Source organism: Denticeps clupeoides, chromosome 16, assembly GCF_900700375.1.
Source record: "Denticeps clupeoides chromosome 16, fDenClu1.1, whole genome shotgun sequence".
Lineage (NCBI taxonomy): Eukaryota > Metazoa > Chordata > Actinopteri > Clupeiformes > Denticipitidae > Denticeps > Denticeps clupeoides.
Genome location: NC_041722.1, coordinates 20,792,818 through 20,820,794, shown reverse-complemented (window position 1 = coordinate 20,820,794; position 27,977 = coordinate 20,792,818). Strand labels below are relative to the sequence as shown.

The following is a 27,977-nucleotide window of genomic DNA, read 5'->3' as shown; positions in this document are numbered from 1 at the left end:
TTACATTTACACTATAATCTTTAATTCTACCTTTTAGTAGTATAAGTATGAACATGGAAACAAGTTAACAAGTTTGATTATTTATTTACATAATTTACATTTTTTAAAAAAACAACACATTAAAAAACAAACAGCCAGCGCCTTCCTCCATCCGTTATCTAAAAGACAGCATTGACCCTTAGTCCCTGCTCATCAACACATGCCTTTAGGAAAAGCTCCATGTCCTCTGCACACTGAAAAACAAAGACGAAGAAGTCCCTTGCTTCAGTGTCTTCTTCCTCCAGCATGTCTCTTAAGACCCTCTGCTGGTCCTCTTTATTTAAGGACAGATATTTTGGCGTGGTTACATGTCCATGGAAAAGTGCCTCATTTTGGAACACCCAGTGCACAGCAGTATGCAGATCTTGAACAACTGCTGCCACCTGTGTCAAGCAAATGGAGATAAAAACTTTATCTGATGCAGAACAGTTATTTTAACAGTGAGTCAAGTCTCTAACCATTTAATTACACTAGTGCTAAAGTGAATACTGACCTGACTCACTTCCGGTAACTTAGGCTTTTTCAGCCTGAAAATGGGCACATGTTGTCCTTGAAGCACAGGTTTTGCGTCCTCTGTCCAGTGTGAAAAAAGCTTGCCATAGCTTAACAGAAAAGTTTGATATTGTTAATGTGTCTAAACCACAGACTAAGACCACAGTGATGGCATTTAATTTTTATTGACTTCCCATAAGCCACAGTTTCATTCAGCACAGAGGGTAGAGCACAGGGACGTGCAGAGACCCTTGAAGGGGCAGGTGCTCAAAATTAAAAAAGATTTTATGAGACCATATAACAATATAACCTGTACCTTACTTAAAATGGTCACAAGAACCACACTTCAGAACTTAAAATTACGGGTAATGTTTTGTTCTGTTCACACACACACACACACACACACACACACACACACACACACACACACACACACACACACACACACACACACACACCAGCTCATATCTCTTCGTCAGTTGCCACAAGACAACTTAACAACATGCATAATAGCCTGATACTCATGTGTAGTATAGTGGTATAGCAACATTTTTAAAAATGTGGGGACTGGGGAATGTTGTTGACAGCATGACTTACACCTGACATGAACACATGTGTTTACACACACACACACACACACACACACACACACATTAATTGCATTAATTGACTTCGTTCACAAACTGTAACTAAAAAACACTATATTAAACCTATATCTTATTGAATTGCTGACAGGTAAACCTTATTTTTTTCTCTCTGAAACAGATGCCTCCTGCAGCTACCTGTCCTAAACCAGAAGTCTGCAAACCAACAATGATTTGAATTATTTATGGTTCAGTTTACACAAAAATGTTTAATACCACAAAATACAATATTTTTAATTTAAAATGATTTTCAGTAATTTCACCTAAAGGATGTCTGCCTTTTTTTTTCAGCATCCGTGGAAAAAAGGCGATTAAAAGCTTGGCAGTGACATGATGAATCTGACATCTGCTAACACGTCGTTCAGAGATACTATAGTACACTGGACTGAATATATTCTTTCATTTTGATCTAAACGTTCAGCAGGTGAAAGTTACGTGATGAGCTGTCTGAACTGGTAGGGTGGTAGTAGCTTAGTGGGTAACACACTCGCCTATGAACCAGAAGACCCGGGTTCGAATCCCGCTTACTACCATTGTGTCCCTGAGCAGGACACTTAACCCTAAATTGCTCCAGGGAGACTGTCCCTGTAATACTGATTGTAAGTCGCTCTGGATAAGGGCGTCTGATAAATGCTGTAAATGTAAAATGTAAATGAACTGAAGCAGGCTGTGCGTGTGTGTCTCGCAGGACGAGACTAGAGAAGAGAGGGGCTTGGGTAGCTGTTCGCTAGTAAAGCAACGACAATTAGCGAGTAGAACGTACGGTGAAAGCATCAAACAAGCAACTTCAGTGTCAGTAGTACTGGAGTTGTGTGATCTAACTTAGCCTGAGCTAAAATACCCACATGTCCCGGTCCCACGGACCCATGCCTGCCTTGTCTACACTTACCGGCGGTTTTACTCTGCTGCGCCGTTAATTATTCACATTCAGCTTCTCAGCTCCACATTGCGTACTTTTTTTTTTTCCAATTAACCTTTTATTTTGTATTACAAATTACAAGGCACATTTCAGATATTAAGGAATGTTTTCAGAACATTGTAAACTGAGCACAAATAGTACAAAATATTAAAACATATATCATCACAACAAGAAATTACAAATAAATAAATAAATAAATAATAAAAACTATTCAACGAAGAAACATAGCTTAATATGAAAAACAAAGAAACAAAAACACAGATCGGTGTTACTGGTATAATGATTGGGCTTTAGTATTTTTACAGTGACTTAGCACTTCCTTGAATAAATTTATTTCATTAGCAAAAATCTTGAAAACGGGGTGAGCTCCACAGTGGTTGCAGCCAGACGCTTCTCGAACTGTCCGCCCCACAGAGCTGCGCATGCGCGGTCCATTCTTCTCACCAAAAGCGAAAGTAACTCTCGTTTTATTTTATTGTGTCTTTATCTGCAATCCGTGGCGGTTTTATTCTGGTTGAAGCTCCAGGGAAATGAGAGCCCTGCTGTATCTCGTCGTTTTGTCGGTTGTCGTTGGATTTGAAGGTACCAGATTTTCATGTCTTCTGCACATGTAGTTTAATACGCATGAGAAGGTGTGGAATTTCATGTGAGGGCTTGTCTACTCTGTCTGTCCCAGGTCTCCAGGTTGAGGGTCCCTCAGGTCCTCTCCAGGTCCAGCTGGGGGACTCTGTGCTGCTGCCCTGTTCTGTACGGACCCCCGTACCTCTGGAGGAGCTGGAGGTGCTGTGGAAGAGAACCGATCTAGAGACCGTGGTGCTCCTGTTCCAGGATGGAGAAGTGAGAGGAGAGTCTCAGGAGCCGGAGTTCAGGAACAGAGCTCACTTCTTCACCGAGGAGATCAGCAGAGGAAACTTCTCTCTGTTCCTCACCAACGTTACACCTGCTGATGCTGGAACGTACAGATGTTCAGTTCATACAGACACCGAGTACGGAGACGCCACGGCTCTCATCCAGCATGTTGGTGAGCGTTTATTCCACATCCTTCATTAATGGGAACAGGGTTTTCTGATTCTGATCCTGATTATTAATTAAACACTTCCTGTATGCAGATGTTGACAGCAGAATAGAAATGAATATAGAATAGAAAATTTTATTCAATGTTATCTGCATATGTGACTGCAATATGTCTATTGTACACACAAGTACTGGGATAATAGTGGAAAATATGTGGGCGTGGCTTAGCTGTTCATCCCCTGGGACTAAGTCACCTTCATCACCAGCTAGGAGGTGGAGTCTCTTAGCTCCTCCCACACAGGATAGTCTGAACTGGTGGGCAGACAGGAGTGACAAACCACACATCCAGGGACGTTCGAGTTCATTTTGAGCTTTATTGTCATTTCAGCTACATGCATGTTAGACAGAACATAGTGAAACCAAACAACGTTTCTCCAGAACCAACATGTAACATTTAAACAACGTTACACACTGACATGAAGTAACCGACTACGTAATGCTTCTGTATAAGCATTGAAGTCATTAGCACATCTTCACCCTACTTGTTACATATAATATATGTTTTAAAACATGAAATTGTAATATTTGCAATATTTGCATATTTGTAATATTTGTAATATTGAGGTCAATAGCAATCGCACAAGCATTTCACTGCATATCATACCGTGTACGACTGTGTACGTGACAAATTTACATTTACAGCATTTAGCAGACGTCCTTATCCAGAGTGACTTACAATCAGTAGTTACAGGGACAGTCCCCCCCTGGAGACACTCAGGGTTAAGTGTCTTGCTCAAGGACACGATGGTAGTAAGTGGGGTTTGAACCTGGGTCTTCTGGTTACCCCACTAGGCTACTAGCACCCATGCACCCACAAATAAAACTAGAATTTTACATAAAGTACAAACAAGGGACACAAATAAACCAAGTAGACAACAAGGAAGACAGGCGGACCATATCTGTATTTGCCCTGACGAGTCGATTTCTATTCAGTTCCAGAACGTCTTGTCGTGACTGGAGAAGACCGTCCTGTCTTCGCCTACGTGGGACAGGACGTGGTTCTGAGCTGCTCTGTGGACTCACACGTCCTTCCTGAGCAGGTGACCTGGAATAAGCGTGACTCCGGCAGGGAATCCGTACTGGTTCTGCTCTTCGAGGATAATAACACGTGGCCAGACTCTTCACATGAGAGATATCAGGGCCGAGCCGAGCTCTTCCCTGCAGAAATCCACAAAGGAAACTTCTCTCTCAGGCTGAAGGACGTCAGGACTGAAGATAAAGGGGACTACGTGTGTCATGTTCACACCAGTTACCTGTCAGCCAACACCACAGCAGAACTGCAGGCTCTGGGTAAATTATGGAAACATCACGCGGCCAATGATGTATAGTCGTGTTTTAAATGATAAGAAGATAGAACTTGACCATGTCCCCCCACAGGTTTCTCCTGGCAGCACATCCTGGTTTTCATATTCTGCTTCACAGCTCTAGTTCTTGTTCTTTTGCTTTGGACCTTGAAGATGAGAGGTAGGTTCAGATGAATGACGGTTTCAGGAACCTGAAAGTGATTATTTGTCACTTTGACAAACAAAAAGCAAGTAAAGACAAGACAGAACCACGTCCTAGTTATCTGAAGAACGTCCTGTCACCCAGAACATGAGTTGTTGTTCTGATCTTTTATTCAGGCTCTTTGAAATAAAAAGATTCTGGCCCATTCAGATAAATACACTGAAATTACACAAAAACTGATGGAAGGATGGAGGTTCCATTATTGCAGATCATGTATTATTAATCATTATTAATATTTATTAATATTATTATTATTATATTGAATCGAACTTTTATGAAGCCGTTTATTTTCAGGTTGGAGATAAAGACTCATTATTGTGTATCATGTATTATTAATCATTATTAATCATTATTAATATTATTATTATTATATTAAATCAAACTTTTATGAAGCCGTTTATTTTCAGGTTGGAGATAAAGACTCATTATTTCCGTTCCTGACATCATGTTAAGTTTATTTACGAGGATTTGCTGCAGTTATAATGTGAATTTATTCCCGCTTCCTCAGGTACGAGTGGGTGGGAGCTGAAGCATCACAGCTTGTTGGTCTTTTGTCCAAATGTCTGTCTGATCATCGCCTACGTGCTCTGGTGGTGGATAGAAGGTGACTGTGTTCTAAAGGACAAAGGACACACACCCCCGACCCCAAAACATTTACATTCATAAACCAGCAAGATATTTATCTAGTTATGAACGTGACTTGTGGAACACGTCATCATCAGGGAAGATCTGATCTCCAGCTGTGTTCTTATTGTAAAGAAATTTGTAAATGGGCTGCACTTCATCAGATGACCACATCTAGTTTTGTACTGTTTTATGTTTCTTACTGTAATTTTAATATTTTACATGAACATTATCGTCTTATTATGTCTTATTATCTTATCGTCTTATGTCATCTTTCTGATGCAGGTTCTACAGGGGAGGTGGTCTCTTGCTCAGTTCTCTTTCTGAGTCGCTTCTTTCTGCTCTCTGCTGTTGTTCCAGATAATGATAAATTCCCTGGTATAAATACCTGAGTTCTGTGTGTGTTTACTGTTATACAATAAAATATGTATGTCGATTTTTAAGACTAACATGCTGTTTAATTTACAGAATTTTTAATCAGGACGAGTTTCTACATAGAAACTGGTGTTGCTGCAGGAATATTTTGTTTTGGTAAATACTCACTCACTTCAGTTCATATTTTACTGTCATGTTCCTTATTCAACTGCCATGAGCTTCTTTTGTTTTAATATATATTTCCTTTTTATATACTAGGTTTGTTATATGAAAGATGGAATTACATCAGAGAACTTAAAGCAGGATCGATTGTAACAGGTCTTATTACTACATTCCTGCTCATTTTCTTTCTGGTTGGATTATGTAGTTTTAAGGGTGAGTAAGAGTTAGAGAGCATTTCTGATCTAAAATGCTGCCTGAAATGTATATTGTAAAATGTCCCATATTATACAGTACGCTGTAAAACCAATATTCTTAATATATAAATATAAATAACACATGAATCTTTTTTGTCACTATTAAAACTATTAAATTTTATTGGTTTTAGATTCATGGGATAATCGGCTTCTTTGTGAAATAGATGCTGTATTTTGGGAGGAATAAAACTAGATATGTGTGTGATGAAGGGAAAACACATCGTGGTAATAACATTTTTACTCTTGTCATTTTTTAAATGTAGAAACTAGAAGACATCGGACGTTCAGAAGCTTCCTTATTCTGTTTTTGGATCTATTTTACATTTTAAGCTTGTTCTTTGCATCTCGATCTGGAAATGAAAGTAAGTAAAATATATCAGTCAGACATTATTTATTTAATTTTCAATATCAGGGGAAAGTGGAAAATTTGCACAAAATCACTTTGCGCTTTTTACTTTACTGCTCTTTTTTATGGCTCTTTTTCTCTTTTCTTTAAACATTGTTTTTAACTCATTTGCACACCTTCACCCTACCAGTTACACATATTTTATGTTAAAGACGTAAAAGTGTAATATTTGGTTATGTTTGCAATATTTGCATATTGGTTCATTGTATACTTGCAACATTTGCAATACTGTGGTCTGTAGTAGTCGCAAAAAGCATTTCACTGCATATCATACCGTGTATGACTATGTATGTGACAAAAAAAAATTGAATTTGAAAATAAACTGGAATAAATTTAGAGCATAATTCTGAAGAATGTAATTTTCTCATTTTAAATCTCTGCTGTGCAGTAAACTCATCATCTTCTTTTCTGATTTCAGCCCAGCTACTAACCGCACTGATGGCACTGCTGGTACTGTTGGTACTGATGGGAACGTTGATATATATACTTTTAAGGTTCAATATAGGAATAAGAGGGTGTCACCGTCTCCAAGGTCATACATCAGTGACATGATTACAGCTTAATAATCATGTCATAACTTTTATACACGACTTATATTTCTTATTTATGGTTTCAGATAAAAGCGTTTACTTTTTTATTGCACATCTCCTACTCTGTGCGGTTTTTCTGTATTTTTACTGTCAGCACTTGATGAATGATGAAGGTATGATATTTTTATTTAATTACAAATTATATAATCTTATATAAAGAGTGCATAAGAGCCCATAGCTCTTAAATTTAATCAATTAACATTTTACATGTAGCTAGTGAGTTATGCATATGTAAAAAGTTTAAATAGGATATTTATATGTAACAATATTATAAAATATCAACGATTATCTGATAATTAGTGGGATCATTCATCAAAAAATAAAATTGTAGCAATGAAAATGATTTAATAGATCCTTTTAATCCCAAATTTATGCTTTATTTTTATATGAAATATGTTATATGGTGTTTGAATGTTACTCATGTTGGTCTGTGTGATTACAGGGACTGCTGGTTTGCTGTCTGTATTTGTCCTGCTTCAGATCCTGTGTCTTTGTGAGATTTTGGATCTCGGGTTTGAACCCAAATTTGCTGGTACTGTCCTCACCACAATCTGTAGTTCTGTTGTTCACTGTCACATGTTTACTTGTTGTTGTTTGTTTAATGCAAAACAAATTCAGTTCCGCAGACTTCTGGTCAAACGTCCCACCGGTCATTCGTCCCTCCGGTCATATGTGTCCCTCCGGTCAAACGTCCCTCCTGTCATTTATCCCTCCGGTCATTCATCCCTCTTGTCATACGTCCCTCCGGTCATGCATCCCTCTGGTCATGCGTCCCTTCGGTCATGACTTCCTCCGGTCATACGTCCCTCTGGTCATATGTGTCCCTCCGGTCATTCGTCCCTCCGGTCAAACGTTCCTCCGGTCATTCATCCCTCCAGTGATTCGTCCCTCTCTTCATACGTCCCTCCGGTCATGCGTCCCTCTGGTCATGCGTCCGTTTGGTCATGCCTTCCTCCGGTCATATGTCCCATCAGTCATGAGTTCCTTCGGTCATGTGTCCCTCCAGTCATGCGTCCCTCTGGTCATGTTTTCCTCCGGTCATGCGTCCCTCCGGTTATGCATCCCTCCGGTCATACGTCCCTCCAGTCATGCGTCCCTCTGGTCATGTCTTCCTCCGGTCATCTGTCCCTCCGGTCATGCGTCTCTCCGGTCATGCGTCCCTCTGGTCATACGTTCCTCCGGTCATACGTTTCTTCCGGTCATACTTCCCTCTGGTCATACGTTCCTCCGGTCATGCGTCCCTCTGGTCATACGTCCCTCCAGGGGATTATGAGAGGCATCATAATTAGGACTTTATTTCGACAGTTCTACACCAATCTTCAGCGGGCTGGATTAAAAGGACCCACCCCTGGTCTTAGGCTCCACAGGACAGAAATGACTTCGTTTAAATGCCCACTCTTGTGAGATTGTAAGATTTGTCCTCCCGTATGTTACTGTCACTATTGCTTGTATAAATGAAGAATAATAGTGGTCCAATTATGAATAATTATATCTTGTTAACCAGATGAAGCAGCAGTTGTTACTGTGGATCAGGTCAGGTTTTCTCTACTTTATTCTTATTTGTTTTTTGTTGGTTGTAGAAAAACCTCGACGGATTCTCTACATATCAGGAACTGTGGGTCTCTGTGCAGTAAATTCCATCACTCTGGCTACAGAACTAATAATGAAAGCAGGTGAACAATGATCCACCGGACTCTTCACAGTGGACCGTGCAGGATGGTGAACTGATCTTTACATGTAATATGATGGTTTCATGTGTGATGATTAGAACGTGGAGAGCGGACGGTAGAAGACCTGCGCTTGGTGGTTTTCCCGTTTGAGTGTTTCCTGCTTTGTGGCTGGCTTGCTTTATGTAAGTAACCTCAATATTCATCAGTAATTCAGTTTATATGAACTGTTGAATATTAAAACTCATCTGGTGTTGAATCCATGCAGGTGTTTACTACATGCGTGGGTAAGTCTAACTTTTCTTTTCTTCAGAAAAATCCTGACCAGCTTCCTTTCAGTTGACCTCTGACCTCTGAGTTGAATAATTGATAATGGTACACACTTATTTACTATGCAGGTGGCAAAATCTTACAGCAGCTTTCAAAGTTTCAGTGTATAAAATGGAAGTGCATTTTAGAAAATGTTTTGCAATATGTATTCATATAGTGTATCTCATATACATATACACACACACACACACATACACACACATATATACACACTCACACACTCACTCTCACACACACATATACACTCCCACACACTCACACACACATACACACACTCACACACACACACACACACACACACACTATCACACACACTCACACACACACACAGACACACACACACAAATACACACACACTCTCACACACACACATACACACACTCACACACACAGACTCACTCTCACACACACACACACATACTCACACACCTACACACACACATATATACACACTCACACACACACTCACTCTCACACACTCTCACACACACACACACACACACATACACACACACAGGATAGGATTACACAAGTAGAGATCAGATTTTGATAGAATTTCTTGTATTTTGTCTTCAGTCACCAGATCATCAGAATCTGAGCTCTGCGGACACCACGTGGGTGAAGATCCAGCAGCAGGGGCAGCATGCAGAGCGAATACTTCAGTTATTTCAGCGTTTATCTGTCACATGGTGGTAGAGCCCGTCTCCGTCTCCATCAGTATAGAAGTCCTCATTCGTCCCAGTGTTGACCCATCAGGTGTCCTGCACAAAAAAAACACCAACATTCAGATCAACTCCATCAGCAGGAGGTTCAGGCTCATTTCTGCTTCGCTGTGTACAGAATTGTGATAAATTAGTCACAGATTCAGAAATAAACCCGTTATGCCGGATTGGGACGTGTCATGATCCGGTCTGAAAGGGGTTACTCTGGTCAGTCTTATGTATACCTTTATTAGTCCCACAAGTGGGAAATTGCAATTGTCACGGCAGAAAGTGGATCGAAGCAGAAGGTAATAGCAGCACAAAAAATAAGATAAATATGTATCTGTATATATCTACAAATTTACAATTTAAACAGTTAACAATTTAACAGAATGTGCCAAAATGTGTGTGTTTGTCTGTGTGTGTGTGGTCAGCTGTGAGGTCTTTGTTATAGAGTCTGACAGCGTTTGGAAGAAAAGACCTTCTGAACCTCTCCTTCCCACATCGTGGGTGCAGCAGCCTGCCACTGAAGGAGCTGCTCAGTGCTGTCAGAGGTTCCTGCATGGGGTGGGAGATGTTGTCCACCATTCTCCTGTCACTCACCACCTCCACTGGGTCCAGAGGGCGTCCTAGAACAGAGCTGGCCCTCCGGATCAGCCTGTTCAGCCTCTTCCTGTCCCCAGCGGAGATGCTGCTACCCCAGCAGACCACACCGTGAAAGATGGCTGATGCCACTACAGAGTCATAGAAAGTCTTTAGGAGTGGCCCCTGTACCCCAAAAGACCTCCGCAGCAGGTACAGCCTGCTCTGCCCTTTTTTATAAAGTGCATTCATGTTATGAGTCCAGTCCAGTTTATTGTTCAGGTGGACACCAAGGTACTTGTAGCTCTCCACTGCCTCAATGGCCATACCCTGGATGTCCAGTGGTTGCAGTGGAGGATGTTTGTGCCTGCGGAAGTCTACCACCAGCTCTTTGGTTTTTCCAGTGTTGATCTGGAGGTAGTTCTGCTGGCACCAGTCCACAAAGTCCCTTGTCAGTTCTATGTACTCCCTGTCTGTAGCTGTTGTGACATAAAGCTGTGACGTAAAGCTGTCTGTAGCTTTACGTCATGTGTAATGTTCCCTAACATTACAGTTTTCACCTGTGTTGAATGTATAAAGCTGTCCTGTTCGTTTCTGTTCGCCATCAGGTCTTTGATGTTGATGTTATTTCCATGTTCACCAGCGTCATTGGATGTCTCCCCTGTCCTGTGCTTCACCATTAAACCCCGGTTTCGTGACGTTGAGTGATTGCGTCATTCCTTCCTCGTCATCTTTACTTTACTTTACTTTACTTTATTTTGCAGACACTTTTATCCAAGGAAGACACCAGCAATTCTCGTTCGATTTCTATAGAGTTTTGAGTTTACAAAACTAAGAGCCCTGATAAGGCATGCTCAGAGATTGTTAAGTGCTAGACAAAGAAAAAAATTATAATGTATATATATATATATATTTGTATTGTTTTGTGCAATGTGTACGCATGTGCGTGTGTAAGTGTTAGATTTGTCTGAAATCTCATCATCTTGTCACCTCCTTGTCATCACTTCTGTTCACCTGCTTCGTCATGCCACCATGGTCGTGACAGGATGAGACTGTCGGCTTGATGCATCGTCCACACTCGTGTAGAGCTGGAGGGGTTGTTCTGGTTTACCTTGTGGATGGACCTGGTGAGGCGGATGCCCAGAACCTGGAAGATCTCAGCTGCAACTTTATTGTCATGCAGTTTAGGTCTAACCAGAAGTGCAATATGCAGCAAGTGCAGGATAAAGGTCAAATAAGTTATGTATATACATAAGGTGATATGTACAGGACATGGATAAATATGAACATATTTATGTAAAAAAATGTGTATAGTCAGAATTCTATGTAGAATGTAGTGCAATGATTATGTGCAAAAATGTGCAAGATTAGGTAGTACGGTGGTTATCAGGAGTGTATGGGGGGGCAGAGGAGTTCAGCAGGGAGACAACTCTGGGAACAAAGCTGTTCCTAAGTCTGCTGGTGGCCTACAGCATCGGCCCGAATATAAATCTTGATCATCAATATCAGACACTGATATGTAAGACTGGTGTGCACATTTCTGAGAAAATGGTGAGTAAAGTGATGGGATTTGTGAAAATCGTGATTTAAATGGCATTTCTGACTGTGGTGACAGTGTTGACACGATGACACTTCTGGAGTAGAGGAGATACAGCGTCTCGGCGAATCTCTTGTTAATGTCCACTGCTGCTCTGGCTGCTCTGGAATCTCGTCCCTCCCCGAGCTGCGACCCGCGTCCCCGGCGCCCCGGCGAGTGGCAGCCCGCCGTGACAGCCTGTGACTCTCTCCACTCTGTGGTCAGCAGACTGCAGACACAATCCTCACAAGCTCTGTTTTTAACATCGGGTGTCACTGGTCTCCACACTGCCCACCTTCACCCAGCATGTGACATGCACCACCAGAGACAATAGAACAGAGACGTACTGTATGCCAACACAAAAGAGGCATACAGCTCATCACCACTCCCTCCCCAGGGAAGATCTGATCACAACCTGGTGCACCTCGTCCCAGTGTACCAGCCCTTAGTGCGCAGGGAGCCAGCAGTCACCCGCACAGTACAGGGATGGTCTGAGGAGAGCGAGGAGGCTCTAAAGGACGGTTTTGAGTCGACTGTGTGGGATGTGCTGTGTGACGACCATGGGGAGGACATCGACAGCCTTGTGACATGCATTACCGAATACATAAACTTCTGTGTGGATAACACCGTACCCACCAAGACTGTACGGTGCTACCCCAACAACAAACCCTGGATTACACCAGAAATCAAGGCCGTCCTCAAGCAGAAGAGGAGGGCCTTCAAATCAGGAGACAAGGAGGAGCTGAAAAGGGTGCAGAGGGAATTAAAAAAAAAAACTAATCAGGGATGGAAAGGACAGCTACAGGCAGAGGATGGAAAACCAGCTCCAGCAGAAGTCTGGAAGGGCCTCAGAACCATCTCAGGCCACAAAGAAAAGAACTCTCTGCCGGTGGGGGATGTGAGGTGGGCAAATGAGCTGAATCACTTTTTCAACTGGTTTGATTCATCTAACACTGACTCTACCCCCAAACTTTCCTCTCTGATGCAGCCCTTAACGCCTGCTGTAGACACCCCCACCTCTATTCACACCTCCTCTACACCCCCCAGCCCCACCTCTATTCACACCTCCTCTACACTTCACACCGCTGACTTCGGCCCCTGGTGAGCTCATCACCGGACCCGCTTCAGTTTGCTTACCAGCCTGGCATTGGAGTGGATGATGCCATCATGATGCCATCATCCACCTCCTACATCGTTCCCTCTCTCACCTGGAGACCGCTAGGAGCACTGTGAGAATCATGTTCTTTGATTTCTCCAGTGCTTTCAACACCATCTTACCCACAATCCTGAGGGCCAAGCTGGAGTCCACAGGAGTGGACCTTCACCTAGCCACATGGATCCTGGACTACCTCACTAACCGACCACAGTATGTGAGAACTCAGGGCTGTGTGTCAGACACGGTTGTCTGCAGTACGGGGGCCGGCGCCGTTCCTCTTCACAATCTACACTGCAGACTTCTCACACAACTCCACCAACTGCTTCCTGCAGAAGTTCTCTGATGACTCTGCAATAGTCGGCCTGATCACTGATGAAGACAACAGGAAGTACCTAGAACTGACAAGGGACTTTGTGGACTGGTGCCAGCAGAACTACCTCCAGATCAACACTGGAAAAACCAAAGAGCTGGTGGTAGACTTCTGCAGGCACAAACATCCTCCACTGCAACCACTGGACATCCAGGGTATGGCCATTGAGGCAGTGGAGAGCTACAAGTACCTCGGTGTTCACCTGAACAATAAACTGGACTGGACTCATAACACGAATGCACTTTATAAAAAAGGGCAGAGCAGGCTGTACCTGCTGCGGAGGTCTTTTGGAGTACAGGGGTCACTCCTAAAGACCTTCTATGACTCTGTAGTGGCATCAGCCATCTTTCACAGTGTGGTCTGCTGGGGTAGCAGCATCTCCACTGGGGACAGGAAGAGGCTGAACAGGCTGATCCGGAGGGCCAGCTCTGTTCTAGGATGCCCTTTGGACCCAGTGGAGGTGGTGAGTGACAGGAGAATGGTGGACAACATCTCCCACCCCATGCAGGAACCTCTGACAGCACTGAGCAGCTCCTTCAGTGGCAGGCTGCTGCACCCACGATGTGGGAAGGAGAGGTTCAGAAGGTCTTTTCTTCCAAACGCTGTCAGACTCTATAACAAAGACCTCAACACTGACCACCCACACACAGACAAACACACACTTTGGTACATTTTGTTAAATTGTAAATTGTTTAAATTGTAAATTTGTAGATATATACAGATACATATTTATCTTATTTTTTGTGCTGCTATTACCTTCTGCTTCTATCCACGTGACAATTGCAATTTCCCACTTGTGGGACTAATAAAGGTTTATCTTATCTTATCTTATCTTAGCTACTCCTTCTCAAGGTTTCTTCCATGGGAGTTTTCTGGTGGTTCCTCATGTCCAGAGAGCCCATTGAGACTTTGTTTGTGACTTTGTTCTGTACAAAATGACGTATTTTGTTTTATTCCGTACAAATGTCACAAGAGACACGGCTGAATTTTTTCCCCGGGACCCCAACTCGTCCTGACACAGAATTTTATTCTCAGCCGGCCGGGAGTTGAGACATATTGCTTGTTAATTGCATATTGTTTATTTTTAGTTCATTTTTAATTCTCGTAATTTTTTAGGCCACATCTGCTCTCGATTTTTATAGATGAAATTTTACATTTTACAAGGTGCCACTGAGGTGCCACTGAGCAAAACACCGTCCCCACACACTGCTCCCCGGGCGCCTGTCATGGTGCCCACTGCTCACTCAGGGTGATGAGTTACACGCAGAGGACAAATTTCACTGTGTGCACTGTGTGCTGTGCTGCTGTGTATCACAATGACAATCACTTCACTTTATTACTTTATTACAGGTTCACTTTTTATAATTCACTAAAATTTTACTGAGCAGGAGTGTCCAGTGGTGTCTTCAGTAGGAGCTGAACATAAACCAGAATCGAGGTTCAGATCTCCACCAGGGACAGTACGGAGGTGCAGGAGGACATGGAGCAACATCGTCCACATGACCATACCTGCTGGATTTCAGGCGTCAGGCCCCTTTAATCCCGCTCAAAGACGCCTGTCTGGGTTTCACAGTTGTAAACTGGTCAGGTGGCGCCATCTACTGTTCAGTGGAGGAACTTCCACAAAACTTGTCCTGCAGAAACGTTCTGATTCGTATAAACCCGTTAAAGCGTGTATGAGATTCTACTTCATAAAACTCCAATACACTCCAGCACTTTCTGTTACACATATTTCATGTTTTATGTTAAAGACATAAAAGTGTAATATTTGGTTATGTTTGCAATATTTGCATATTGGTTCATTGTTTACTTGCAATATTTGCAATATTGTGGTCTGTTCAGTCGCTAAAGCATTTCACTGCATATCATACCGTGTACGACTGTGTACGTGACAAGTAAAATTTGAATTAGAATTTGAGAGTAGCTGTAGTGACTTTTATTCCTGTAGGTTAAATGAAACCCCGTGAATCTGTACCTGGATCAGCCAGTTTGCTTCATGACGATCACGTTTATAACCGTGTATTTCACCTCTATTTGCACCTTCTCAGCGAAGCTCTCGTATTTCGGTTTTCCGAACTGTCCGCCCCACAGAGCTGCGCATGCGCGGTCCATTCTTCTCACCAAAAGCGAAAGTAACTCTCGTTTTATTTTATTGTGTCTTTATCTGCAATCCGTGGTGGTTTTATTCTGGTTGAAGCTCCAGAGAAATGAGAGCCCTGCTGTGTCTCGTCGTTTTGTCGGTTATCGTTGGATTTGAAGGTACCAGATTTTCATATCTTCTGTACATGTAGTTTAATACGCATGAGAACGTGAGGGCTTGTCTACTCTGTCTGTCCCAGGTCTCCATGTTAAGGGTCCCTCAGGTCCTCTCCAGGTCCAGCTGGGGGACTCTGTGCTGCTGCCCTGTTCTGTAGGGACCCCCGTACTTCTGGAGGAGCTGGAGGTGCTGTGGAAGAGAACCGATCCAGAGACCGTAGTGCTCCTGTTCCAGGATGGAGAAGTGAGAGGAGAGTCTCAGGAGCCGAAGTTCAGGAACAGAGCTCACTTCTTCACCGAGGAGATCAGCAGAGGAAACTTCTCTCTGTTCCTCACCAACGTTACACCTGCTGATGCTGGAACGTACAGATGTTCAGTTCATACAGACACCGAGTACGGAGACGCCACGGCCCTCATCCAGCATGTTGGTGAGCGTTTATTCCACATCCTTCATTAATTTCCTTCGGGATTGGTAAAGTTGTCTGATTCTGATTCTGATTATTAATTAAACACTTCCTGTATGCAGATGTTGACAGCAGAATAGAAATGAATGAATAGAAACTTTTATTTAATGTTCTCTGCATATGTGACTGCAATATGTCTATTGTACACACAAGTGGGATAATGGTGGAAACATGTGGGCGTGGCTTAGCTGTTCATCCCCTGGGACTAAGTCACCTTCATCACCAGCTAGGAGGTGGAGTCTCTTAGCTCCTCCCACACAGGATAGTCTGAACTGGTGGGCAGACAGTAGAGACAAACCACACATCCAGGGACGTTCAAGATCACGTTGAGCTTAATTGTCATTGCAGCTACATGCATGTTAGACAGAACACAGTGAAACCAAACAACGTTTCTCCAGAACCAACATGTAACATTTAAACAACGTTACACACTGACATGAAGTAACCGGCTACGTAATGCTTCTGTATAAGCATTGAAGTCATTTGCACATCTTCACCCTACTCGTTACATATAATTTATGTTTAAAAACATACATTTGTAATATTTGTTTATATTTGTAATATTTGCATATTTGTAATATTGAGGTCAATAGCTATCGCACAAGCAGGTCTTCTGGTTCATAGGCGAGTGTGTTACCCACTAGGCTACTACTACCAATTCACCCACAAATAAAACTAGAATTTTACATAAAGTACAAACAAGGGACACAAATAAACCAAGTAGACAACAAGGAAGACAGGCGGACCGTATCTGTATTTGCCCTGACGAGTCGATTTCTATTCAGTTCCAGAACGTCTGGTCGTGACTGGAGAAGACCGTCCTGTCTTCGCCTACGCAGGACAGGAGGTGGTTCTGAGCTGCTCTGTGGACTCACACGTCCTTCCTGAGCAGGTGACCTGGAATAAGCATGACTCCGGCAGGGAATCCGTACTGGTTCTGCTCTTCGAGGATAATAACACGTGGCCAGACTCTTCACATGAGAGATATCAGGGCCGAGCCGAGCTCTTCCCTGCAGAAATCCACAAAGGAAACTTCTCTCTCAGGCTGAAGGACGTCAGGACTGAAGATAAAGGGAAATACGTGTGTCAGGTTCACACCAGTTACCGGTCAGCCAACACCACAGCAGAACTGCAGCTCTGGGTAAATTATGGAAACATCACGCGGCCAATGATGTATAGTCGTGTTTTAAATGATAAGAAGATAGAACTTGACCATGTCCCCCCACAGGTTTCTCCTGGCAGCACATCCTGGTTTTGATATTCTGCTTCACAGCTCTAGTTCTTGTTCTTTTGCTTTGGACCTTGAAGATGAGAGGTAGGTTCAGATGAACGACCGTTTCAGGAACCTGAAAGTGATTATTTATCACTGTGACAAACAAAAAGCCAGTAAAGACAAGACAGAACCACGTCCTAGTTATCTGAAGAACGTCCTGTCACCCAGAACATGAGTTCTAATGATGTTCTTAGTTGTTCTGATCTTTTATTCAGGCTCTTTGAAATAAAAAGATTCTGATATCATTCAGATAAATACACTGAAATTACACAAAAACTGAGGAAGGATGAAGGTTCCATTATTGCGTATCATGTATTATTAATCATTATTAATATTTATTAATATAATTATTATAGTAAATCGAACTTTTAAGTAGCCGTTTATTTTCAGGTTGGAGATAAAGACTCATTATTGTGTATCATGTATTATTAATCATTATTATCATTTATTAATATTATTATTATATTAAATCGAACCTTTAAGAAGCCGTTTATTTTCAGGTTGGAGATAAAGACTCATTATTTTCCATTCCTGACATCGTGTTAAATTTATTTACGAGGATTTGCTGCAGTTATAATGTGAATTTATTCCCGCTTCCTCAGGTACGAGTGAGTGGGAGCTGAAGCATCACAGCTTGTTGGTCTTTTGTCCAAATGTCTGTCTGATCATCGCCTACGTGCTCTGGTGGTGGAAAGAAGGTGACTGTGTTCTAAAGGACAAGGACGTTTCATTTTCTCTACCGCAGACACAGACCCCCGACCCCAAAACATTTACATTCATAAACCAGCAAGATATTTATCTAGTTATGAACGTGACTTGTGGAACACGTCATCATCAGGGAAGATCTGATCTCCAGCTGTGTTCTTATTGTAAAGAATTTTGTAAATGGGCTGCACTTCATCAGATGACCACATCTAGTTTTGTACTTTTTTATGTTTCTTACTGTAATTTTAATATTTTACATGAACATTATCGTCTTATTATGTCTTATTATCTTATCGTCTTATGTTATCCTTCTGATGCAGGTTCTACAGGGGAGGTCGTCGCTTGCTCAGTTCTCTTTCTGAGTCGCTTCTTTCTGCTCTCTGCTGTTGTTCCAGATATTGATAAATTCCCTGGTATAAATACCTGAGTTCTGTGTGTGTTTAATGTTATACAGTAAAATATATATGTCGATTTTTAAGACTAACATGCTGTTTAATTTACAGAATTTTTAATCAGGACAAGTTTCTACATAGAAACTCTTGTTACTGCAGAAATATTTCATTTTGGTAAATACTCACTCAGTTCATATTTTACTGTCATGTTCCTTATTCAACTGCCATGAGCTTGTGTAGACAATCTTTTGTTTTAATATATATTTCTTTTTTATAATCTAGGTTTGGTATATGAAAGATGGAATTACATCAGAGAAAGTAAAGAAGGATTGATTTTAACTGGTGGTTTTGCTCCAATGCTGCTCGTTTTATTTCTTCCTGGATTATATAGTTTTAAGGGTGAGTAAGAGTTAGAGAGCATTTTTTAAGTTTTACTAAAATCTAAAATGCTGCCTGAAATTTATATTGTAAAATGTACCATGTTACACAGTGAAACCAATGTTGTTAATATATAAATATGAATCTATTTCTAAAACGTCTGGTATTCACTCATTAACATTGTGTTTCCTTTTAAATATATGCCTGCAAATATTAAGCTGTAAAATTGTATTGGTTTTAGATTCATGGGATAATCGGCTTCTTTGAGAAATAGATGCTGTATTTTGGGAGGAATAAAACTAGTTATGTGTGATGAAGGGAAAACACATCGTGGTAATAACATTTTTACTCTTGTCATTTTTGGAATGTAGAAAGTCATCAGACGATCAGGAGCCTGCTTATTCCGTTTTGGATCTATTTTACATTTTTAGCTTGTTCTTTGGATCTCGATCAGTAACTCCAAGTAAGTAAAATGTATCAGTCAGACATTATTTATTTAATTTTCAATATCAGCGGACAGTGGAAAATAAAATAAATTAAGAGCATAATTTAGAAGAATGTAATTTCCTCATTTTAAATCTCTGCTGTGCAGTAAACTCATCATCTTCTTTTCTGATTTCAGTCCAGCTACTAACCGCACTGGTGGCACAGCTGGCACTGTTGGGGATATATATACTTTCAATGTTCAATATAAAAATAAGAGGGGGTCACCGTCTCCAAGGTCAGACATCAGTGACATGATTACATCTTAATAACAATGTAATAACTTTTAGACACGACTTATTTTTCTTATTTATAGTTTCAGATAAGAGAAAAAGGATTTGCAAAGTATTTTTGGTTCTTGCACATCTCCTACTCTGTGCATTTTTTCTGAATGTTTACTGTCAGGACTTGAAAAATGATGAAGGTATGACATTAATTTCAGTACGAATTATATAATCTTATTTTATATAAGCCCATAGCTCTTAATTTAATCAATTAACATGTTACATGTAGCTAGTGAGTTATGCATATGTAAAAAGTTTAAATAGAATATTTATATGTAACAATATTATAAAATATCTAACTTAATAATTAGTGAGATCATTTGTCTAAAAATAAAATTGTAGCAATGAAAATGATTTAATAGATCCTTTTAATCCCTAATTTATGCCTTATTTTTATATGAAATATGTTATATGGTGTTTAGGGCTGCAACAACGAATCGATTGAATCGATTAAAATCGATTAGTAAAAAGAGTTGGCAACGAATTTCCTAAGCGATTCGTTATGTCGCGCAACGCGGAGACGTTTGATTATTTAAAAAAAACTTTATTTGAGCGCGGAGCGGAGTGAACACTCTCGGTCTCTCTCACGCACAGATGCTAGCAGAGTTTGCCATCTCATAGACAGCGCGGAGCAAAAATAAAAAAAAACGAGCGGAGGTAGAGGACAGATACGTGGTGGAGGCAGAGAAATCTGCGCGAAAATATGCAAAAGCGACATGGCACGGCACGGGAGCACCACGGCAATGATCCAGCACCTGAAACGCGTGTTTGATGAGGAGGAAGGGAGTTCAGCAGCAGGGGACGTCGCTACAGAATCCTACTTTTGTTCCGTTTTGACGTGAGGAACGTAATGTCCCTGGCGCTGGTGTTTAACTTGCCGCGGAGGAGAACTAGACGGGGACTTACAGCGCCACCTACAGGTGTGGAGGGGGGATGAAACAGCGTTCGGACTGTTCTCTGCGTCTCCGCGTGGACGACTCGCATATTGTGTCCCTGAGCAAGACACTTAACCCTAAGTTGCTCCAGGGGGACTGTCCCTGTAAGTACTGATTATCGCTCTGGATAAGGGCGTCTGATAAATGCTGTAAATGTAAATGTTTACCCGTCATCCAGCTTGACAAGCATGACAAGTTAGCGTTAGCGCGTTAATAACAGTAGTAAAGCAGGGGTGCTATAGTTACTTTGCATTAAAAGACAAAAGACATGTTTTTATTCACTAGCCTTTTTTGGACCATTCATTTTTCAATCTGTTGTCATGTATAGCTTTTCTTACCTAATAATTTTGTCTCGTTTCCAGTCCAAATATCTAAAAAATCCGATTCAACGATTAATAAAAAATAATCGACAGATTAATCGATTATTAAAACAATCGTTAGTTGCAGCCCTAATGGTGTTTGAATGCTACTCATGTTGGTCTGTGTGATTACAGGGACTGCTGGTTTGCTGTCTGTGATCGTCCTGCTTCAGATCCTGTCTCTTTGTGAGATTTTGGATTGTGCGTTTGAACCCAAATTTGCTGGTACTGTCCTCACCACAATCTGTAGTTCTGTTGTTCAATGTCACATGTTTACTTGTTGTTGTTTGTTTACAACATACAACATTTACGGTCATACGTCCCTCCAGTCATACATCCCTCCGGTCATACGTCACTCCGGTCATGCGTCCCTCCTCTCATGTGTCCCTCCGGTCAAGCGTCCCTCCAGCCATGCGTTCCACCGGTCATGCGTCCCTCCGGTCATACGCCCCTCCGGTCATACGTGTCCCTCCGTTCATACGTCTCTCCGGTCATGCGTCCCTCCGGTCATGTGTCCCTCCGGTCATACGTCCCTCCTGTCATGCGTCCCTCTGGTCATACGTCCCTCTGTACACCTGTAGCCATGCATTGATATGTAAAATATATTTGCATTTACATTTACAGTGTTTACCAGACGCCCTTATCAAGAGCGACTTACAATCAGTAGTTACAGGGACAGTCCCCCCCCTGGAGACACTCAGGGTTAAGTGTCTTGCTCAGGGACACGATGGTAGTAGGTGGGATTTGAACCTGGTTCATAGGTGAGTGTGTTACCCTGCTAGGCTACTACCACCCATATATATAATTTGATACAAAATTGATATATTGAATTATTTTGTATAATACAATAAATTGTATTATTATTGTTAATATATAAATCAATAATAATTCATTTAATGTGTATCAAATTATCTGAAATCTCTTTCCTAAATTGAGCCGTGGAGCAGAGACTCGAGTCCGCACCTCCTCAACATTTTTCCATCTTTCTCGCCTTTAGAAGAGCATGTTGGGTCACCTGAACGCTCATTTACAGGACAAGTCAGGGTAAAGACCTTCAGCTCCACCTTCGCCTATTGCGCCACCTGGTGGAACTCCTGGCATTACAGGACGAGTTCAAATCTAAGCTGCTGCTTGCAGATGAAGCAGCAGTTGTTTCTGTGGATCAGGTCAGGTTTTCTCTACTTTTTTCTGATTTGTTTTGTTGGTTGTAGAAAAACCTCGACGGATTCTCTACATGTCAGGAACTGTGGGTCTCTGTGCAGTAAATTCCATCACTCTGGCTACAGAACTAATAATGAAAGCAGGTGAACAATGATCCACCGGACTCTTCACAGTGGACCGTGCAGGATGGTGAACTGATCTTTACATGTAATATGATGGTTTCATGTGTGATGATTAGAACGTGGAGAGCGGACGGTAGAAGACCTGCGCTTGGTGGTTTTCCCGTTTGAGTGTTTCCTGCTTTGTGGCTGGCTTGCTTTATGTAAGTAACCTCAATATTCATCAGTAATTCAGTTTATATGAACTGTTGAATATTAAAACTCATCTGGTGTTGAATCCATGCAGGTGTTTACTACATACGTGGGTAAGTCTAACTTTTCTTTTCTTCAGAAAAATCCTGACCAGCTTCCTTTCAGTTGACCTCTGACCCCTGAGTTGAATAAATGATAATGGTACACACTTATTTACTATGCAGGTGGCAAAATCTTACAGCAGCTTTCAAAGTTTCAATGTATAAAATGGAAGTGCCTTTTAGAAAAGGTTTTGCAATATGTCTTCATATACTGTATCTCATACACACACACACACACACACACACACCCACTCACACACACACACACACACACACGCACTCACACACACACACACACACACACACACACACACACACACCCACACCACACACACACACACACACACACACACACACACACACACAAACACAGTACAGGCCAAAAGTATGGACACACCTTCTCATTCAATGTGTTTTCTTTATTTTCATGTGGAGTTCTGTACTTAACAAAAAAAGGTGAAATAAGTGAAAACATGTTTTATATTCTAGTTTCTTTGCTCTGGTTACTGCTTTACACACTCTTGGCATTCTCTCGATGAGCTTCAAGAGGTCGTCACCTGAAATGCTTCTCCAACAGTCTTGAAGGAGTTCCCAGAGGTGTTTAGCACTTGTTGGTCCAGCTCACCCCAAACCATCTGGATTGGGTTCAGGTCCGGTGATGTGTTCATTCATAGTTTTGGTGCCTTCAGTGAGAATCTACCAACGTAAATGGTCATGAAAATAAAGAAAACACGTTTACATTTCCAGCATTTACCAGACGCCCTTATCCAGAGCGACTTACAATCAGTAGTTACAGGGACAGTCCCCCCCTGGAGACACTCAGGGTTAAGTGTCTTGCTCAGGGACCCGATGGTAGTAAGTGGGGTTTGAACCTGGGTCTTCTGGTTCATAGGCGAGTGTGTTACCCAGTAGGCTACTTCCACCCCAAACTTTTGGCCTATATTGTGTGTGTGTGTGTGTGTGTGTGTGTGTATGCGTGTGTGTGTGAGAGTGTGTGTGGGGAGTGTGTATGCGTGTGTGTGAGAGTGTGTGTGTGTGTGTGTGCCTGTGTATGTGTGAGAGTGTGTGTGGGTGTGTGTGCCTGTGTATGTGTGTGTGTGGGAGTGTGTATGTATGTGTGTGTGTGTGTGTGTGGGAGTGTGTGTGTGTGTGTGTGTGAGAGTGTGTGTGTGTGTATGTGTGTGTGTGTGTGGGAGTGTGTGTGTGTGTGTGTGTGTATGTGTGTGTGCGAGAGTGTGTGTGTGCGTGTGCATGTGTGTATGTTTGTGTATGTGCGTGCGTGTGTGTGTGTGGGAGTGTGTATGTATGTGTGTGTGTGTGTGGGAGTGTGTATGTATGTGTGTGTGTGTGTGTGGGAGTGTGTGTGTGTGTGTGTGTGTGCGTGTGTGTGTGTCTGTCTGTGTGTGTGTGTGTGGCGTGTGTCTGTGTGGTGTGTGTGTGGGCGTGTGGTGTCTGTGTGTGTGTGCGCGTGTGTGTGTCTGTCTGTGTCCTGTGTGTGTGTGTGTGTCTGTGTGCGTGTGTGTGGTGTGTGTGTGTGTCTGTCTGTGTGTGGTGTGTGTGTGTGTGTGTGTGTGTTTGTGGTGTGTGTTTTGTACTTTTTCCAGTTCTATCGCCCACACTGATGAATATGAGTTGTTGTGATGAGTTTATTTAAGGCTGAGCTGTAACATGACCAGTGAGAAAATATGGACCTGATATGTAATGTGAAGCACCATGATGAGTCTTTATAGGATTACACGAGTGTAGAGATCAGATTTTGATAGAATTTCTTGTATTTTGTCTTCAGAGAAATTCTCTGCTGTGGTGGAAGCAGGCAGCAGGTGAGCAGAAGTTTCTTATGAAGAAGACACATGCAGTGGTCGAAATGTCAGAACCGTAACTCAGCAGTAGCTCTGCCTTTTCCATCATCCAGTCTCAGACTCGTGTGGAACAGGAAGAGATGTTGGATGTGAGCAGAGATCAGATGATTCTCCAACATCAGAAAAGATTGTCCACTGTCTCTTCTGCTGAAGGTGAGTCATTTTATCACATTTATTCAGAATAAAGCCACTTTTCTGTGCACGGCTAGTGATCCTCACGGGATGGTTTCGTCCAATCCGCCACGTTATAAAACAACAACAACATCATTTATTTCTTATATAGCCCAAAATCACATACAGTACGTCTCAATGGGCTTTGACAGGCCCTACAGTTGACACCCCCCACACTTGACCCTTCTGCACACAAGGAAAAACTCCACACAAAAAAAAGCTGTAGGAGAGAGAAAAAAAAGAAAGGAAGAAACCTTGGGAAGGAGAGATAGAGAGAGGGACCCCCTTCCAGGGTAGAGTGAGCCTGCAAATGGTGTCAGTGCAGGGTTGGGGATGATATAATAATAAGTCCTACGGTTGTAGGGTTGGAGAAGTCCAGGATGTATTCAGTGTCATGGTCTAGATTACGTGTCCGTAATGATGTTACTGGTTACTAAAAGACCCGCGTGATCCAGAGTCTACAGAGCGATTCTCCAACGGGACATCAGGAAGTCTTGTCCCCGCTGTGTCTGTGGAGTGAAGTGTGTTTTGTTTGTGCAACGCCCCAGACCCCTGTGGAGTCTCACGACGCTGCCTGGCCGTTTACGCAGGAGCGCTCGTGGGGAAGGATTCCACAGACGAGCCTGAGGGTCGAGTGGGACTCCACCCCTTCCCAACAGAAGATTAGCACCATGCTGCAGAGACTATCCGGGCCGACTCTGGATTGGGGCGGGGCCCTCTGGAGAAAGGGGGGCGAAGAGGTGAGGACGTATGCGAACTTCATACACCATTTTAAAGTGGTGTTCGACCAGCCGGAGCAGGGGCGGTCCGTGGGACAGCGCCTCCACACCACCCGGCAGGAAATACGCTCTACGCGTCCGGGTCCTGGCAGCAGAGAGCGGTTGGGGGGAGGACGCGCTGCTGACCATGTTCCAGGCCGGCTTAGCGCCCGAGATCCTGCTGGAGATGGCGTGTCGGGACGCTGGGCGGGGCCTGGATGAAGTGATAGACCTCGCCATCAACCTGGACACCCACCTTCACGAGAGGCGCTCCCCCCAGCCAAGAGAGGAAGGTTCTCTCCCCTAATAATAGCGGACAATTTCTTATCCAAGTGTCTGTGTGTGTTGCTGACCGTCCTTCTGTTTCTCTCCCTGCTCTTGTAGACTCGGGATCAGCGGGTAATTTCATCGCTGTTGTGTCTACCTGTCCTATCCCTACCCATCCTCTGCAGTCCCCTGTCTCGGTACAAGCCCTGGACGGGCGACCGTTGGGGGACGAACCCTTATCCGTAGTAACTGACCCCCTTTTTCTTTCATTCAGAGAAGATGTCATTTATGGTTTTACCCCAGTCCCCCCACCAACTAATACTAGGTCTGCCCTGGTTACACACACACAACCCACACATAAACTAGAACACACACACCATTTTGTCCTGGTCCCCTACATGTACGTCCTGGTGTTTTGTTCCACTCACTCCTGTGCACGCGACGATGGTTGAAAGCCCGCGGGCACAGTAAGCGCACGCCATTCCCCCCGAATTTCAGGATTTGCACGAGGCCTTCTCTGTTGATAAGGCGACGTGTCTACCTACCGCGATCGACCTCCTGCCAGGGAAAACCCCTCCTCGGTCCCGTATTTACTCCTTTTCTGAACCGGAGCAGCGGAGGATGGAGGAATACGTGGAGGAATACGTGGCCGAGGCCCTGGCAGGTCAAGACCTGGACAAGGACTACAATCTTCTGAAGACACTTTACGGCTTCAGGAGAAGCTCAAGGAGGAAGAGCAGCTGGAAATCTGTTAAATGCTGTGAGATTTACATTTTGTCACGACTACGGAGTGACGGGGGAAGGAAACGCAGAGGTGTGGCATGCTGGGAAGGAGTTTTATTATAGAAATAAACAATAAACACAAATAAACGAGGCTTGGTGGCCGAAAACAACAAACGAACCCGCAGGCGTGTGGCGATTGCCAGAACTCAAAAATACACGTTAAACATAAACAGGTCAAGTTCGTGCACAGAGTTCCCGAAAATTCCAGAGATTCCGAAGGGGCGGAAATCTCCGGTTTTTATGCATTGTCAGGATTGGGGTACAGGTGATGAGCTCAGCTGCAGTAAATCCTGACACATTTCCAACATTTACCAGACGCCCTTATCCAGAGCGACTTACAATCAGTAGTTACAGGGACAGTCCCCCCCCTGGAGACACTCAGGGTTAAGTGTCTTGCTCAGGGACACAATGGTAGTAAGTGGGGTTTGAACCTGGGTCTTCTGGTTTAGCCTCTAGGCATCTTCCATCCTGCAGTCTGTTATTTTATTCATCAGTTCTCACAATTTTATGACATGCTGGATTTTTTTACAGTCGCTTTGTGCTTGTTTTTTTATGGTGGAAATAGACTTTATTTGGAAAATTGGTGTATTTAAATATTTTAACTGTACAGAGTATTTGCATTTTGAAATAAAGGATCTGTGTAAATCACGACCAACAACAGAATTCTGTGCAGCCAACATGACGAGTCCTCAGGTACGTTCGGTATTTCCCGGTGACACTGAGGCTGAGCTGCAGGGTAACGAGAACCTGGTGAGAAGAAGGGTGGGTGACGTCCCCTGCATCTTCTTCTCTGATGATGGTCTGCACATCAGTCAGATCAGCGGAGCTGCTGGTTCAGCATCAGTACTAATTTAATACGGCACACACTCAATACTCATATCAATACACGTTCAACAAAAATCCTCCTTCATTTCACACATTCAGTCACCAGATCATCAGAATCTGAGCTCTGCGGACACCACGTGGGTGAAGATCCAGCAGCAGGGGCAGCATGCAGAGCGAATACTTCAGTTATTTCATCGTTTATCTGTCACATGGTGGTAGAGCCCGTCTCCGTCTCCATCAGTATAGAAGTCCACAGTCGTCCCAGTGTTGACCCATCAGGTGTCCTGCACAAAAAAACCACCAACATTCAGATCATCTCCATCAGCAGGAGGTTCAGGCTCATTTCTTTACATTTACATTTACAGCATTTACCAGACGCCCTTATCCAGAGCGACTTACAATCAGTAGTTACAGGGACAGTCTCCCTGGAGCAATTTAGGGTTAAGTGTCTTGCTCAGGGACACAATGGTAGTAAGTGGGATTCGAACCCGGGTCTTCTGGTTCATAGGCGAGTTGCCCACTAGGCTACTACCACCCGTTCTCTCATTTCTGCTTCGCTGTGTACAGAATTGTGATAAATCAGGCAGAGATTCAGAAATAAACCCGTTATGCCGGATTGGGACGTGTCATGATCCGGTCTGAAAGGAGAAACTCTGGTCCGTTTTACATTTACGTCATGTGTAATGTTCCCTAATCGTTTTCACCTGTGTTGAATGTATAAAGCTGTCCTGTTCGTTTCTGTTCC

At 42.9% G+C, this 27,977-nt stretch overlaps 1 protein-coding gene across 1 annotated transcript; it reads left to right on the top strand.

The window, feature by feature from the left end:
• Positions 1-2,484: 2,484 nt before the first annotated feature.
• On the top strand, positions 2,485-27,683 carry LOC114765579 (uncharacterized). Its single transcript, XM_028955764.1, has 19 exons — positions 2,485-2,676; positions 2,771-3,115; positions 4,102-4,458; positions 4,546-4,632; positions 5,183-5,278; positions 5,584-5,676; positions 5,767-5,829; positions 5,932-6,048; positions 6,353-6,451; positions 6,914-7,027; positions 7,112-7,198; positions 7,528-7,617; positions 8,666-8,758; positions 8,854-8,937; positions 9,021-9,039; positions 24,356-24,389; positions 24,482-24,581; positions 25,148-25,650; positions 25,742-27,683. Exons 1-18 carry the CDS (start codon positions 2,625-2,627, stop codon positions 25,264-25,266), a joined length of 2,049 nt encoding a protein of 682 aa, XP_028811597.1. The 5' UTR covers positions 2,485-2,624; the 3' UTR covers positions 25,267-25,650; positions 25,742-27,683.
• The last annotated feature ends 294 nt before the right edge of the window (positions 27,684-27,977 follow it).

What these genes read in the sequence shown, in the direction of transcription:
- LOC114765579 (XM_028955764.1), top strand. Translation starts at nt 2,625, where the DNA reads ATGAGAGCCCTGCTGTATCTCGTCGTTTTGTCGGTTGTCGTTGGATTT. An exon ending in TTGGACCTTGAAGATGAGAG is followed by an intron (nt 4,633 to 5,182) that starts GTAGGTTCAGAT and finishes CCGCTTCCTCAG; the next exon opens with GTACGAGTGGGTGGGAGCTG. An exon ending in CACTGTCTCTTCTGCTGAAG is followed by an intron (nt 24,582 to 25,147) that starts GTGAGTCATTTT and finishes GCAACGCCCCAG; the next exon opens with ACCCCTGTGGAGTCTCACGA.